The 16,709-nt window shown below is 33.4% G+C and overlaps 1 protein-coding gene and 1 non-coding gene across 2 annotated transcripts in view; one reads left to right on the top strand and one right to left on the bottom strand.

The window, feature by feature from the left end:
- Positions 1 to 7,886: 7,886 nt before the first annotated feature.
- Smp_199430 (hypothetical protein) overlaps positions 7,887 to 16,709 on the top strand; it is a gene marked incomplete at both ends in the record, with an annotated part of 14,316 nt that continues 5,493 nt past the window's right edge. The window contains 6 exons of the mRNA XM_018790476.1: positions 7,887 to 8,256; positions 9,555 to 9,699; positions 10,820 to 10,918; positions 11,642 to 11,762; positions 12,981 to 13,124; positions 16,343 to 16,587. Of these exons, the coding sequence (XP_018647413.1) occupies positions 7,887 to 8,256; positions 9,555 to 9,699; positions 10,820 to 10,918; positions 11,642 to 11,762; positions 12,981 to 13,124; positions 16,343 to 16,587 (1,124 nt within the window). The remainder of the gene's footprint in view (positions 8,257 to 9,554; positions 9,700 to 10,819; positions 10,919 to 11,641; positions 11,763 to 12,980; positions 13,125 to 16,342; positions 16,588 to 16,709) is intronic.
- Positions 9,942 to 10,008, bottom strand: Smp_tRNA_01353_Pseudo_TCG.1.1. The gene has a single exon. It is a non-coding gene (tRNA).

The following is a 16,709-nucleotide window of genomic DNA, read 5'->3' as shown; positions in this document are numbered from 1 at the left end:
TGTTGTTGTCTTGAAGCAAAGCAACTGAAGTTTGTCAACAAGTGAATTACAGTTATCCGTCATTATTCATGGTGTAGTGTACGAGAACTCAAATGGAGTGAACTAATTCATTGCTTAGTGCAAAAACACTTAGTATCTTCATAAAATATGAAGATCATACACTAAATACATAATTTGCACATACCCCATCAGTTGTCCCTTATATACTTCATGATCCTTGCTATTCTGTTGCTTTTCAAATTGCTCTTTTTTTCTCTTCATGTTCCCTGGAATTCAATCTTCTGTTGACAGGCATTCAACTTTATACCACTTATATCTGTCAGCATAAGTAGCTTACACAGCAATAGTATCAATTCTAATATTACGAATTTTTTCACTTATTTTATTTTTGGGCTTAGATTGTTATTATGAATAGATCAATGTTAAACCACCATTGAGAACCTGGAAAGACTGAACAGCCATTACGTCTTAGCAAAGAACTACTCAGAAGTGCGCATCCACTATCCTGAACGTACGATTGGTTGAAGTGATGGATAAACACCACTGAATGTCAACTCAAAAGTCCGGAGGTTGAAAGTTCACGCGTGAGACCGAAGATTCCGAGTTCAAATCCCATGTACAGGATACTAGGACGAAATGACTACTCAATGCTTCCAGGTTTTCAATATTGGTCTAACATCTCTTCATTCATGATATCAATCTAAGCTCAACAATCTCCACAAACCATTACCTGATAAGTATTTCATTTTCTAAATATATGTAGGATCCAATGTACAAACGTCAATCATCTAATCACTCTTCAACAAATTCCATCATTTCAACAACATTAACTAATCCAAGTCAAATACAACAACCACTTAATCAAGATCAACTTTATTTATCAATGATTAATCCATCCCAATTCTATACTCAATTTAAAGTATATTTAGTTTTTAAATTTATAGTCTATAGTCTAGTTTGTATCAATATTTTACTTAGTCTAATTTGTTTATATGCAATGGATAGTAGTATGATACAATTTAAATCTAAATTTACAGACAATACATTAAAACAAACTCAAAATACATTTGAAAATGTAATAATGAATGAAATTGTATATAAATTACCTGAATATTTACAAGAAATTATAAATCAAGGTCAAATATACACTAATCAAACATTTCAAAGAATTGAAAAAGAAATTGATGTAAGTTTTGTTAGTTAGATATAATATAGTTGAGATCATGAGTTAATTGAAGCTAGACCATAAAGGAAAATCTGGAAGTATTGGACGGTTGTTTCGTCCTATTGTGGGACTTCTCAGCAGTGAGCATCCACGATGCCGCCTCGTGAGTTTCGAATCAAGGACATATCAGTCTGACGCACGATTGCTTAACCTCTAGACCACTGTGATTGCTGGCATCCAACGGTGTTAATGTCTAGGTTCAACTAATCCACCAAATTGAGCAACCATTCACCAATGTCTTCAGTGAGTTGATATCTCCCAACAGACCTGGTTGAACTCTACTGGTTACTGCTTCCCACTAGAACTTCAGGAAAGAATAATAAAACATTTCAATTGAATTTAGTATATCAGAAGGAGGTTTTGTGGAGACTTTAGTAAATTCGTGTAATCGTTAAAGGTAGACACTGACACCATTGGGTGCGGACCGGATCAGTGGTTCTAGAGGTTAAGCATTCGAGCGCAAGACTGATAGGTCGTCCATTCGAATCTCGCGAGGCGGGATCGTGGATACGCACTGCTGTAAGTGTCTCACACTAGGATGAAATGGCCATCCACTGATTTCAGGTTTTGTATGATGGTCTTGCTTTAATTGACTCATGATTTCAACTATAAATTTAGTTTAATTAATTTTAACAATGAAATAGAAATTATTTTATATTTATCATGTGTACTTTTTATCTCTTATATAAATTTGTGAAGAGTATGAAAAAAGGCGCAAATCAAACGGTACAATAACAAATGAATGCATTACTTTAGACAAAATGGGCACCCTTTACACTTTTGCAAAAATTAACATAGATTTGGGGTGAGGTGAAATGGTAAACGCTTAGTGTGTGCTAAGAAGAAAAATGTTGAAAATTCGAATTGAAAAAAAACTGTAAGAATACGGGGGGAATTCTTAAAAGCATGGAATTCAGACCAATTAATAATCAATAAACAAATAGATATTGATCCAATTTATGAACCCGTATAGAAGAGGTCACCTCATCATAAGATCGGAAGTTAACCAACTACGATTGTCAACGTGAATCCCAAAACATATGATGATGATTAAAATCCACAAAGACAGTCAATCACCAACAAGGCCATCAAAGAAAACCGATTTAGCACTGGTGGAATAGCTTGAAAGGTTACTTTTACATAAAGTAGGTGCTAGAGACGTTGTACAAAATGACAATGGAAGTCCCACAATTAAATCATCTAGTTTGGAGAATTCGAGATAATTTAAAATTAGAATCAGTCTGAGATGGATAGTTTGATGAATAGGGAGAATATATTCTTGAATACATTAGCTATTACAGTTTGATATCAGATAGGTTCAAGTGTAAGCTTTCTGTTTGTGTGAACTATCGGATTAAAAAACGACTTCAATTGAAAGTGAGAAATTATTGTGTAATCCACTTGACACATTTCATAACATAAAAAAACTATGAGCTATCAAACCATGTGTGATAGTCGATGAAATTCCTTGAATAGTTAGATCATGTAGATTCCATGTTATTTTCATTCCTAAAAATCGAAGCATTCTGAAATGAACAAACCCCTGATGCAATAAAAAGTTTGGATCATATTTTACCACGACATCATTAGTCTGACAAACTGCAGCATGATAATCCATCTTCGATGGACATCCAAATGGAATGATTGTGATTTATATTTAGCTTGTCTCAGGTAAAGAACTCAGTGAATAATTCTTACCACCAGATTCCGAGAAGTCTATGATGTATATATGACAAAATAGAATTTAAAAAATTTAAAGGTATTGGCAAGACTACACACAGACTCTCTAGCTAAAATATCTGTTAAGAAAAGTGGGAAGATATATATCATCTATCAATCATGTAACTTCCAACTGATAGAACTATGATATCGGTGCTATTAGCATTAGATTTAGGTTCTTAACAAGATATAGTACATAGGATTGATAAACACTTATTGTATCACTTAACTAGGTCAACTATTGGACATAAATGGCCGTCACTTCGATGTGAAACGCTAGTCGGGATAGAAGTAGGTTAACATAGAAAAAGCTAGATACAGCCCAAACATAGTGTGATATTTGAAATTTAAGTCACACAGAGTGTTAGAACACGCTAAGTCACTAGGTGCAAAGTACCATGTTGGAAATCAAGTATATTTGCTATCTATGGTTAGAAACTTTGTATAAAACATGACAGAGAACTAACCGTAATGATATGGCTAAAATTATTGATTATCGTCTTTTAAACCATCAGTCTATTATCGTTCCGTAATTATCATTCTTTAACATCTATTCTACGATTTGAATGATGCTTCATATATGCAGGTTTTACTTTAACAAAAATCATTATCATTATGTGCCTTTTTGTTTTTGTTACGGCTTGTGCCCCGTTAATATATCATGGGGTAATATCGCCAATTAGACAAAATCAGATCTCCGCCTGTAGCTCCTCCGGGGGCTACTGCCGGTCCCAAGCCCGGGTAAAAAAGGAGGGTTGGGCATGGGGCTAGAAAACCAACTCGCTAAAAAAAAACTCTAACCAGACAAAATTAGGCAAAAAATGTGGCTGTTGGCATGGGAGACCAGACATAACTTAAGTATAGTAAATCGTATAATAGTAGTCAATAGCTTAAATGAAAGCTTATAACAAAAGAAATATGAATATACAAATAATTTAGTTATTCAATAGTTATACAATAAGAATATATGTGATAAAACTTCATACATATATCCTAACAATTACCACCCATTATTTGTTGTCCGTATGTAACAGTTTTGAAGTAGAATTTTCATTACTCTCGTGCTGATACAATTTATGGCAACTTAGATCGATACTGATTTTTCAACTATGAAAATACTAAGTCTCCACAAAACCCCTTCTGATAAGAAAATATATTAGTTAATTGTTTCTGAATGATTTTTTTTGTTTGATACTAGTAGAGTCATTTAGGCTCACCTATGAATGATTTCTAAGTAATTTGAGACAACTGTCCAAGTTCATTTGCTTCTCAGTGATTTGACAACTGAACGCAGTACGTTAAAAATTAACCATCTAAAAATATTTTCATAGTTCCCTCAAACTACTCAGTTGATCAAATAAGTTGTTGAAAGAAAGATAGTGGGATAACATAATCCTTTATTGCTCAATTTTCTGTGATCTGAATACGGTATTTTCATCTCAATTTTACTTATTTGAATAAAATTTTACATGGAAATTATTTCTTTAGAAGTAAAATCATGTTCAAGTGAGTTGGATTGTGCTGTTGCTTTGAAAATATAGTAAAGCACCATAAATTATTAATGCCTTCACTTTATTGTTTTTTGATAGCTTTTATAAAGCAAATATATGTAAATTGTATATGCTTACTTATACTATTCTCAGTGACAATGTCTATGAAATGTTTTATGATGATAAATATTAGTTGTAGCTTAAAAGATTGGAAGAGGATTACTCTGATCATAAATATATAAGTAATGAAATTTCAAGTGTCAAAGCTTTTATTGAATGATGAATGTAAAGATATCTTGAATTCGTCGTTTCCCGTCTGATTGAGGATCCAAATAAAATAAACTTCACTGTATTTTATTGATCGAATTGTCTCACTTGATGAATGAACATACGCTGGAGAGAGGGGTTGTGCAACGAATCTTCAAGTCGTATAATAGCCGACATTTCTACACTAACGAGTTTAAAAAGGCATAGACTTTATAGTTTAACAGTGATTGGTAAATATCCAGCTAATATTTTAATGTTTATCATGTGCAGTGATCATTAGTTTCAGTAGTTTCAGTACCGATCTCAATGGGTGCTGTTTGCTAGTGAAGAATCAGGTTTGGAGAAAGCTAATGGCTGCCACATGACGTCATGAAATTAGTGTATGAAATTATTGACTACTGATCTGAGGCGTATTGAAAGATGTGTGCTATTTGGTTTAGGTCCACTTAGGAACCGTAATCAATGGTTGGAGACGTTGGACAAAATGTATTAGAGAGGTTAACTGTCGCGCAGATGTATTCACTTTTAATCTTCTATAGATTTGGAATTCAAGTGTTTTCTGATGCACGCTTTTTGTTTGTCATTCTTGAATCATATTATCAATATTCAATCACTCTCACTCTTAATGCAACTACGCTGTTCAGTCTCATCTGCTATTCATCCATCTAATTTAATCTCAACATGCTGATGGGGTATGATAACTTAGAGGAATATGCATTTGTATCAGGCTCTAACTTCATTGTGTCTAGCTGACTGACTAACTGAATAAGGTTCTTAACTTGTCTCTTTCTAACGGAATCCAGCTAGCTTTCATAGTTGAATTCATGAAATGTGAATCATTTAAAGTCACATTATTACGGACTGTTTTAAAATCCTCCAACTCACGTTTATTCAGCTGAAAGATCATGTCTATATTATTATGACTCAATAACCTATTATCACTTTGATTACCACAGTTGACGGGTTCGATACACTTTTCATATGTATAAAAAACCATACGATATTATGATAATGTAAGTCAATTGTGATTCCATAGTCGTAAATTTTGTTTGAATTGAGTAGTAAGGAGTCGAATTTGTACATTCAAAAAGAATGGTAAGGTACTTCGTAAAGTGGAATGTATGTAGTATATGTCAGTATTTTTTTATGTCTATATAGTCATATAGTTGAAAAGACTTCCAATAACACTTCTTTCAACACTAGGAATTTGTTTAGTTTCAATCGGCTTTTATTCCATCATTATATTGGTTTTGCTTAAAATGTTTATAAGCTAGTTGAAAGCATGAGTCAATTGAAGCTAAACCACCAAGGAAAACCTGGAAGCACTGGACGGCCGTTTTGTCCTATTGTGGGACTCCAGGTTTTCCTTAGTGGTCTAGCTTCAATTGACTCATGTTTTCAACTATTCAAATACTGAAATCTCCACACAAACCCCTTCTGTTTATAAGATAATCATATCATTGAAATATAACTTCTTATTTATTATATTACACATACAGACAAGTACATATAATCTTATTGAGTAATACCCAGCCACATAAATATGTTTATTCCGTACATCAGTTGACTATGATAAGTTTTAAAACAAACAAATTCATAGTAATATTTTCACAGTTAAGAAACCGGTTGTCAGGTGGTTCAAGCACGTTTATGATCAAAAGTTCAGTATCGAATGGATTTTGATGAATATGATGTCTGAATCTTGGGATTTATTTCAATGAATTTAACCACCTTGAAAGCAGTTCCATTGAATCATAGATCCTAATTTAATAGGGGTAATATATCTCTGTTTGTTAGTTTTAATCTACACAAGTGATTCAGAATGCAAACCGCAACATAATTAAATCAAATGACTAATTTACACGGGCTTCCTGTGTTATTCATTCTCTATTTCGATGTTTGTTTTCATTCAGAAACTGTTTTGTTAACTTGTTTCTACTAGAAACAGCATAAATTTTTGTAACAAAAGACCAGCCGCTTAGTTTTGTTCACAATAATACATAGCAGTTTAAGCTATTTTACCGTGGACTTTGTTGAGTTGTTTACATATCTCACTAAGTTAATCTTTGTCGTAATGTAAGAGATCAAGTTCTGTTTTTTTGATTGCAGAAATTTACTAGAAATGATGATGTGTTTTGATATTCACCCACCGAATATAGTGACAAGTCTTGCTGATTGAGCGCTATACTCGGATCCTAAGCTAGTCTCGTAACCCCCAAGCTAGAACTACACAGAGACTTGAACACGAGAGAAAAGGCGCAAAATATGCAAGAACCATTTTACTCCAAAGGTTCATTTATGTTCAGAAAATATAGGGTTTTTATAGTATTTTAGAAGTCCTTGGGTTTTCTTAAAAATTCTAGAATACTACTAAACATAGTAGCAGTGTAGTAATCAGTCAATCAGAACCTCTACATGTGACTTTTCATTTTCGTGGTGTTTCTAGCAAAACTTCTAATCAAACGCTGATTGGATAAAATGCTTCTTAATGTTTTCTGAGCTTGTCATGTCTATTGAGAGAAATTTTCAGGATAACCCCAACATATAGTGTTCCATAAATTTTGACGGAAATTCAACAAGCTTACTACATTGAAAAATCGATTTTCGTCCAAGTTTCTTCGCGACACAGTTTTGTGATATAAACGCATACAAAGTATTATTTCGGTGGATAGAAAGGATTTTACAATAACAGATCTATAAACAGTTAATAAGGTGATCATGACACTGATAGTCTTTCTAAATCTTCTCAACCTATAGAGTGATATGTAAACTAACAAGAAAATCGAATGTCGTCAGTTGTCTTGATTGTTTTATTCGTTTTTTTTTGAAATCTTGTTGTTTGTAGTTGAATACATTTCCTCATTCACATCGACAGTCTGCAGATTTACAACATGACTTTATCTAAACCAAAATTTCCCAAATACCTAACACTGAAAATAAAATGAAAGTATGTATTTTCAGCGCGAAGAAGGAGCGAATATGGATGCCAGTAACTTACATATTTGTTCAGATTACTGCATGCCATTCGTATCAATTGATACTTAATTTCAGCTTCTATTATGTATGTTGAATCTTTATTTTTCTTTTATAGAGAATCAATCACTACATCGGAGTCTCGAGCAGTTGCTGCTATTCCGAGAAAGAAAAAGATGCAACCAGTTCGACGAAAGTCCTCATCAAAGTTCATGAACAAAAATGATTCAGTCGATGATACTAAACAGTTTGAGGATATGAATGAGATGAATACAAAGTTATTATCAGTTCCAATCCAAGCACAGTTTAACTTATATACTCAACTACTACAACAACAATATCGACAACAACAGCGGATAGAACTTTTCAACCCAGGCAGTGGATTTCTAAATCATGGAATGATAGTTGGTCCTTACTTGGGTGGAATTGGACCAACAATGTACGAACCGATTGAAGCAACCTCCTCACCTGTTATTGGACCGTTTTTGAATCGAAATCCGAATGATTCTTTATTTCTTTTAGATAACATTCATCATGGTGTTGGATTAAGTCGAGCAGCTTATGCTAAAATTTATTCAGCAGGTTAAATGCAAAAGATTATATTTTTCTAAAATTAGTATCTCAACCAATTGGTAATTGGTTATGGTAACTTTATTCGGAAATCCTAATAGGTTTAGACAATGACTTGAATCAGTTCTATGTACACTGTTCATGTTTGCATCTGAAATTTTAACTATATGAAACTGAGATTTACATGAATCCAGGGAAATGTTTCAGTAAAAGGTTTAATTGGCATTTTTTTAAACGAAGTGCCTTAACGTGAGTGGATTTACGTCCATACAGCTTTCTGATCTCTGATAGATTGAGGCAATTATTTTAGATCCAATTGACATACGTTACGTGCAGTAGATACGAATTATTTGTAAAGTAGTTATTCAGGTCAACTGCCATAATATAAACCACTGTATGTAATGTTCTGCGGGAGTTACATACGCATTGTGAAAGATGAGTCACCATTTTAGCTCTCTATATTCTATCAGATAATTGTGATTATAGAATGGATCGAAATATAATATTCGTTTGACGCTAAAACACTGAAGTCCAAGAAATAATAGGTAGCGGTTCTGTCCACCAGTAAAGCTGTCCTGAATTGCATACACCCACGATTCCACATGAGACGTATTTCAGGACTAAAATGTTTTGCGGTGTGTACAATAAAATTGGGTATATGAGGTAGAACTCAGTGTTTCATATTTCTTACTCATGTTGAACGACGATATCAGGGAACGAAAACCGAAGAAAGTATGTTTTAGTTAGATTATAAAAATAAAATTGAGATAACCGCTTCATGTATGACCAAATGGTTTTGAATGAACAATTATTTCCTAATGTATGATCGTTAACAAAATGACTATAGCTTGAGATTAGTAGTTTAAGCGTTCAGGTAAACGTTATATGTTTAATTTCACAATTACCGTATATTCGCATTCAGCTGTTCATACTGAAAGATCAACTGATAATATCACCTTCATGATTATCTGTTTTGAATCATATCCGTCAAGTGACCAGATATCCCTCACACGTCCTATCAGTAAACCATTCGAATCTCACTATTTTTTCTTTAAACTTCGGACCATTATGGTATTTTCTTTATGAAAATTAAGCCCTTTAGCATTTGTTATCGTTAGCTTTAGTGACTGATGCTGTTGAATAGAAACGCTTCTTCACGAATATTTCCTTGTTTCGTCTTCAGATATACATCAGTTGCATAGTGTCAATAGTCAGATGTAGATCTCAGTCACTCATTCCAATAAATTTCAGTTGATTTTTCTGTAAACAAAACGAACAGTTTTATGGATTTTTTTGTTTCCAAAAAATAGGTTTTGAACCAATTAAAACAGAAAATGGTGATCCACCATTCACAATTGATCCACAAACTGATACAATAGATGAATTTAAATTTGTCAAAGAAGTTGATCTATTAAATCAAAATGAAATTATTTTTCAATTTCTAGCTTATTCTGGGTAATTTTGATTTAAATTCAACTTCGTATTGTTTGTTTGAATCTTCCCATTGATTTTTAGGACTGCAACTGGTCAGTCTCTTATTGGCATATATGCATACTGTGCGTATTGCATCGATATAGCCTTAATTCACAAGCATGGTAAGCAAAGATGGATAGTGGCTAGCACTGAAATCCAGGACGCGCGTTTCGTCTTATTTGGGACTCGTCAACTGGATGTACCTGCATCTCAGAGTTGATGTTCACTTTGGGACTCGAACCCAGTACCTTTCGCTTCGAACGCCATCGCGTTATCCACTCGGCCACTGAGTCCTGATAGCCACTTGCTTGTTCAAGTGATTTAAATTATAAATAGGTTGAACAATCATTACATTTTTCATTTTAAGTTAATTTTATAAGAGAGAGAAATTGTATGAACAGAGTTCAATCTAATACATCATAGAATGTATCATACAACAAACTTTTGACTATGATTTGTATAAAACTGCGATGAACGGAAACTCCAGAGTCAGGAAGGTCTTGAATGGAATCTGAATGATGCAGCTTGAATGGGAATTTTTACTAATCACGATTTATGGGTAGCGTTCGATTCGATTTACCAACTTTTCACTTGGTGATTGTGAAAAAGCGAATGGGATTTTTTTTATTAAGTAGCACTATATCTCTGGAGATTAATTTCGGAACTGTATGATCTTAAAAACCCTTATTAGTCGGTAAATGGGACAAACGGTTTGTTGAATAATGAAGGACACATATTCTCAACTATTTGTTGATCGTAATTAGGAAGGTCAAGATTATCAACTACAACAACCAATTTCGTAGTTAATTAGACGTAACAAAAAATTAATTGAGCAATATTTAAATGGTTACATAATGTCAATTCGTCCTCACCAAATTTTGTTAACCTGGTTGTGTGGCTTGATATTATTGTCTCTTGTATACCCGATAACATTCTGAGCCCTTCATCGGTATCGTCTATGACGCCAAATTGTATATGAATGTGTGTTCTCACTGTGTTTTGAAAAACTTCAGATTATTTGATACAGATTACAGACAAGAAACCTCAAGTTATGTGCTTGCTTTAATATTCGGCTATTAATATTTCATTGTTCCATTCATAGGTTTGTATCCAGGTCGTCATCAACCGGTGGTCACAATTCCCCTGAACAAATCTATTTTACTTTTCAGTTTTATCGGTTTCCCCAGGTTGTAACATCAACGTAAGTTTCTGGATGCGGTTTTAGTAAAAAGGTGCTTAAATTTTATTTTTTAAACAAGTTATATTACGTCTGTGTCTATCATTACCATCTTATTCTCGGTTACGATGATAAAGATTTGAGACATCATTCAAACCTGCTTTAGATAGAAGTTAACCTTTTAAAAATATTTCAAATGAATTAAATTTGTCAGTTATTATGATCTTGTCTTTGATTGGTTTCTATAGTATGTTTTATTGTTTTGATTTATCTAAGCATTTTGTGTGATCGTTCTAAGTATATGACATTAATAGATCAAGTAAAAACACTTTCGATTAGAATTCAAAAGTATCTGAGTATAACAAATCATGCGTATACAACTAGTTGAAAACATGATTATCTGAACTGGCTGAGTTAACGCAAGTTGAATAATTGGAAAGCATACTTCTGCTTGACGTGAACACAGATAATGTTATCCAGAATGACCCCGAAAGTTTTTCAAATAAAATATTTCAGAGAAATTATTTGATCTAACTAACCAGCTAAGAAACTGTTCTCTGTAGTTTGATCACTGATCAAATTAGAAATGTTCCTCAACCTACTGATCGAATTCACTGTTATCCACTTTTGTGATTCTTATATACTGTGTTCTGATAAAATATATGTTCAAGTTATTATTGACTTTATCATATATTATTATATTTTTTAAAGCTTATTCATTGGACAGTCTCTTGATGATTGTCCTAGTTCAAATGGTGATTCATTTAGAATTTTGTGGAAATCTAAGCGACAAAGAGAAAAGTCTTTTTCATCGATAGAATTAAATCCTTCCATTGGGAAAAGTGAAAATCAATCACCAGGATATAAAGTAATTGGTAGTTCATAAAAGTGTTGATTGTTATCGTGTTTACCATTTCTGTCATTAACTTGTATTCATTCTGATTACCATATATACAACATGAAGAGTTAATATGCTAGGATTGTTTAATGTATAAATCTTCTTGTTTAATAGTCGATAAATTGTAATCAGAATTTTCAGGTACTTCATTGTCAGATTGTAGATAGTTCTGCCGATTATTTGTAACTAATGAGTGAATCATGAATGGATTAATTTTAGACCACCATTGTAAACCTGGAAGCATTGAACGACCGTCTTGACTTATTATAGGACTTCTCATCAATGCGCATCCACGATCCCGCACGCGGGACTCGAGCTCAGGACCTTAGGTCTCGCGCACGAATGCTGAACCTCTATACCACTGAGGAATCCTGTACTAAGACGAAATGGCTGTTTAGTGCTTCCAGGTTTTCAATGGTGGTCTAACACTGATCAATTCATGATATCAATCTAAACTCAACTATCTCTATCATAATTTACACTTACAGTATATCTACAAAGTGAAATAACTGATCAATGTTGTATTTTATTGACATCCAATTGTCATTTACACTTTGTCCTTAATTCTATTACCATTTTATCATACGCTGAAAAGTTTTACAAATGGAATCGAATCAGAGTGGATTTGAGTAGCTTCATCAATGAAACCTAGTTTTGTAGTTTTTCTTAAGAAAACATATGACTTTGCAACTTTTTAACCTATTCTCTTAATAGAATATTGAATACATGCTATCAATAAAGTTAAGGAAATGTTAAAAATTCGGTTTTATTTATTTATTTATTTAAGCACATAAATGTTGGTACAAAGGGGAACCAGATACATATGCGCCACACAAATCTCATCTGATTTGTGTGAGGGCTATGATACTGTCCGGGTGCCAAAACCGAAGCAGGTGGTTTTCTCAGGGGGGGGCACATCAGGATTTTTGACCTAAAGGTCTGACCCACAAGGCAGTGAGGCATCGTAAGGAGATGCAGTCCCATGGTAGCCGGTGGCCAACGATTGACTTATACGCCATTTGTTCCTTCAGGATACTGGAGCCCATATGCACGATTGGTTTGGCATAACGGTTTTTGAACTCCCCTAGGTGGACTTTCCGTGTCCACCGAAAATTCGGTTTACAGCTTCACTAGTCACATTTTATCAAATTGATAAAATTAGTTTCTTTAATTGTAATAATTTTGTAGGTAGTTTTTCGTATTGATCCTAATTACTTTAAACCTGGTGAAATGGAAATGTTTTTCAATTATCTACTTCGAACAACTATGCAAATTGATGTTTGGAATGCAAAATCTCATATTCTATTAGGAACTTGTATGATTGAATTAAAAGTAAGTTTTTTTGTTTTTTTCCTTAGATTAGTTATTTTCAACGAAAGTTCATTATAACAGTACAGATAAAGAATCCTTAATATAGTCGTAAAAAGTACTTACATTATGCAAATTTAACTGATAAATATACATTATAAGTAAAAGTTAATTATAAGATGGATAATTACTAGCAGTGGAATCCAGGACGTGAGTTTCGTCCTATTTGGGACTCGTCAGCTGGATGTATTTTCATCTCAGAGTTGATGTTCACTCTGAGACTCGAACCTAGAAACTTTCGCTTCAAACGCCATCGCGATATCCACTCAGCTACTTAGTCCTGATAGCCACTTGTTTGTTCAATAAGGTGAAGTTTGAATTCAATTGGTATTGTAGATCCAGCTAGCGAGTCCCAAATAGAACGAAACGCGCGTCCTGGATTTCCCTGCTAGCGGCTGTCAATCTTTGCTTATAATGCTTGTGAATTAAGGCTATATCGAGGCAATAGGCATAGTATGCCAGTAAGAGATTGATCAATTGCAGTCCTAAACATCAATGGGAGATTCAAACAAACAATACCAAGTGAATTAAAAGTTAATTAGTTTAATGCAAAACTTATGTTATGCAACGATTTTGTAAAAATATAATGTTTAGTGATAAATAAAGTAAATACAAATGAATTTAATAGTAAGACACAGATAATTGATTGATAAAAAGGTAAGATAATGTATGGAAATTCTGCTAAACGATTGTTAAGTCAGTCAGTCAGCTGCAACATAGGACCAGGCACATATATGCATTGGTCCAAGTTACCACACATCATTAGCACAACAAGATGAGCACCGGATTCATAGAAGTAGTTACTTCAATGGTAGTAAAGAAAGATTTTGTATAAGGAAATAATACAGGAAGAAAGAATTAGTTTGTAGAAACAAAGGTATAAAGTAATTTTAATCTCGAGGTTTAACGGGAGACAAAGAGTGTATACACCTACGCTACTGTAATCGATTCTGAGTCATGTCACTCAGAGTCCTTAACCATTGGTTACGATTTTTTTAAATGGAAAGGTCATTCCAACGAAAACAAATTGAACAAAAGTTCTATTACACTGAGTTGTAAGAATTTTATTAGTTTGAATAAAGACTGACAATGTAGGAAAACGTTGACTTAAACTTTGGAGAAAGTTTCTTTTTTTTTTTCTACTTACTTTTTTTATGGCATTTGACTAACAGATTCAAATTAGATGTACATTGATAGATTGGTACGCCAACTGATATTCTATTACTGTCCATAAATATTTATAACTATACTTCAATAATCATTCATTTACTCGAAAGTTATGTAACAAATTGATTCGCTTACAAATATGGTTGTAGTGAAGAAAGTGATGTGTGAACGAGAATGACAATGATTGTTTGTTCTGCTGAGTCAGACATTAGATAGGATGACAGGTGTTATATGTGTTATGTATTCTCCTATCTTGACTGTTATTGATTGACTGTTCCTTGTGTCGGATTTTGGTGTGGAAATATATTGACGTTATAGTCAGGCTAATCTCGTGTTCTTGATCTGAGTTGTGTTGAAGTCCTGTAGAATAGACACTGGGTGGGAATCTAGTGTAGATATTCGTCTAAGGTAAATTAACGTCCCACATACGTGTAAAAAGTGAAAGGACTGTTATAACCAGAAACCCTAGAGTTATAACAAGTATCACACAGTTTATAACAGAAAGATAATGTGACAATAACATTATTCCAGTATTAATGAAATTTTGTTTAATAAGAATGACTTGGATTTGAATAAGGTGAATTGAACATAGTGATATTAGTTCTCAATGTGCCGTAATATCTGTAAAAATATCTGTGCAACATAATGCATTTGTTCCAAATGCAGTGGAATAGATTGTTTATAAATTCGGTAGTGTATTTTTATGAGTCTCACTTAGTTTTTCAGTATGAAGTGCTTCGGTAGTAACATTCAGGTTAATTTAACGTCGTTATTAGTACAGGTCTGATATTTATCACTTTCAAAGTGTTATCGTACAGATGATATTTACCGGTATTTGATAAGTCGTTTTTATAGTAGAATATTGTTATGTAACTCTATGACTGGATTCAACTTACTAGTGACGTCAAAATTCAAATCGAATGTTTTCAATAGAATAGAAAATATTTTCTACTATCTTAAGTGAATTATTAAAATTCTTTGGTTTTTGCAACTGATTTAGGGTTAACTAGATTATCTCAATCACTGGATATTGACCGAGCAATATATTTGTTTATGAATTGTGATACATCGCTCTGACTAAGCGTAGTTGTCGGCTGACATAAGTTATCTTTATATATTCGTGTTTAAATGCGCTTTCATACTATCACCTCAAACGGTTTTATACTGGAAACTTCTAATGTTCGGGAAAATTAGTTGATCGATGAGTACTGATAAATAGGTGAATATTAGAAGTAGCTAAAGATGTGTCAGTTGTTGCGATCGTACAAAAGAAATTCTATACGACAAGTTTTAAAAACGTAGTTTATTTTTTGTGCTCCATAGATACGTTATCAAGAGATAAGTAGTTCTCATTAGTTAGAGATTAATTTCACTAGTGGTGTTGTTCGGATCAGTAAAACACTGGGCAAATGTTTCATCTTCAAATGGAACTCTTAAGGAGCGAAAACCCATAACGTCTGTAGTGGAGATGGCTGATAAGCCAACTCGCTATAAGCAAGCATTGATCAATATTTATAGTCGGACAAAAATGAATGACAGGCATATGATGAATAAGATACGAAGTGTGCACACATATACGCTCACTTGAAAAAATAGTCAAGGTTAATAAGCGAATAATTAACACGATCAAAATATGACTCATAACGTATAGGTGAATTGACTTGTCCAGAAACTAGAATAAGCTGTGTAGGTGTAATATAGTACAAGACGTCACATTACTCCCCACACGTTGCCCGTAGTCCAACGCACGATTTTTGGATCTGGTGACGTACGCTTTACTTTTATAGCCATCGGGTTGGTTTTAATGCTCTACAGTTGCGACTTTGACCAGTCTATAATACTGCATAATAATCATCCAGTGTCACTACATATGGCACTATAGTATATTCTAGTATCCCAGTTACTTTACTTAAAATACGAAGATTTCTGATTTGTTTTTCCCAAAATAATAATGACAATATACACAAGTATGTACACTTGTTTATGTAGACTGATTATTGTCATTTTTTACAAAGCACCTTTGTCGTCAAGGTCGTGAAGCCGTTCAGATCACGTACTCCACGGAAATCTTGAATTCAAACGACAATTTATTTGATGATGAATCAAGTTCATCAAGCCCTCCAGATATTCAAGGTTGTTTGCTCTTGCGACTTGCAAATATTGGACATCGTAAAGAACTAATACCCAAAGAAATTACGATCAGAAATAATAACCGGAAAAAATATTTAATTAGTCAAAGGGATGCTACTTGTTTCAGAAAGTAAGTAATTTCATAACATTTCGTTTGTACATATGTGGTAGGAAATAAATGACATTAATGGAAGTGGTTTTGTGGAGATTTAGTACTTCCATAGTTGAAAGCGTGAGTCAATTGAAGCTAGA

The sequence above is a fragment of the Schistosoma mansoni genome (assembly GCF_000237925.1).
Source record: "Schistosoma mansoni, WGS project CABG00000000 data, supercontig 0302, strain Puerto Rico, whole genome shotgun sequence".
NCBI lineage: Eukaryota > Metazoa > Platyhelminthes > Trematoda > Strigeidida > Schistosomatidae > Schistosoma > Schistosoma mansoni.
The sequence above is the reverse complement of the archived record's forward strand: the minus strand, read 5'-3'. Positions and strand labels throughout refer to the sequence as shown.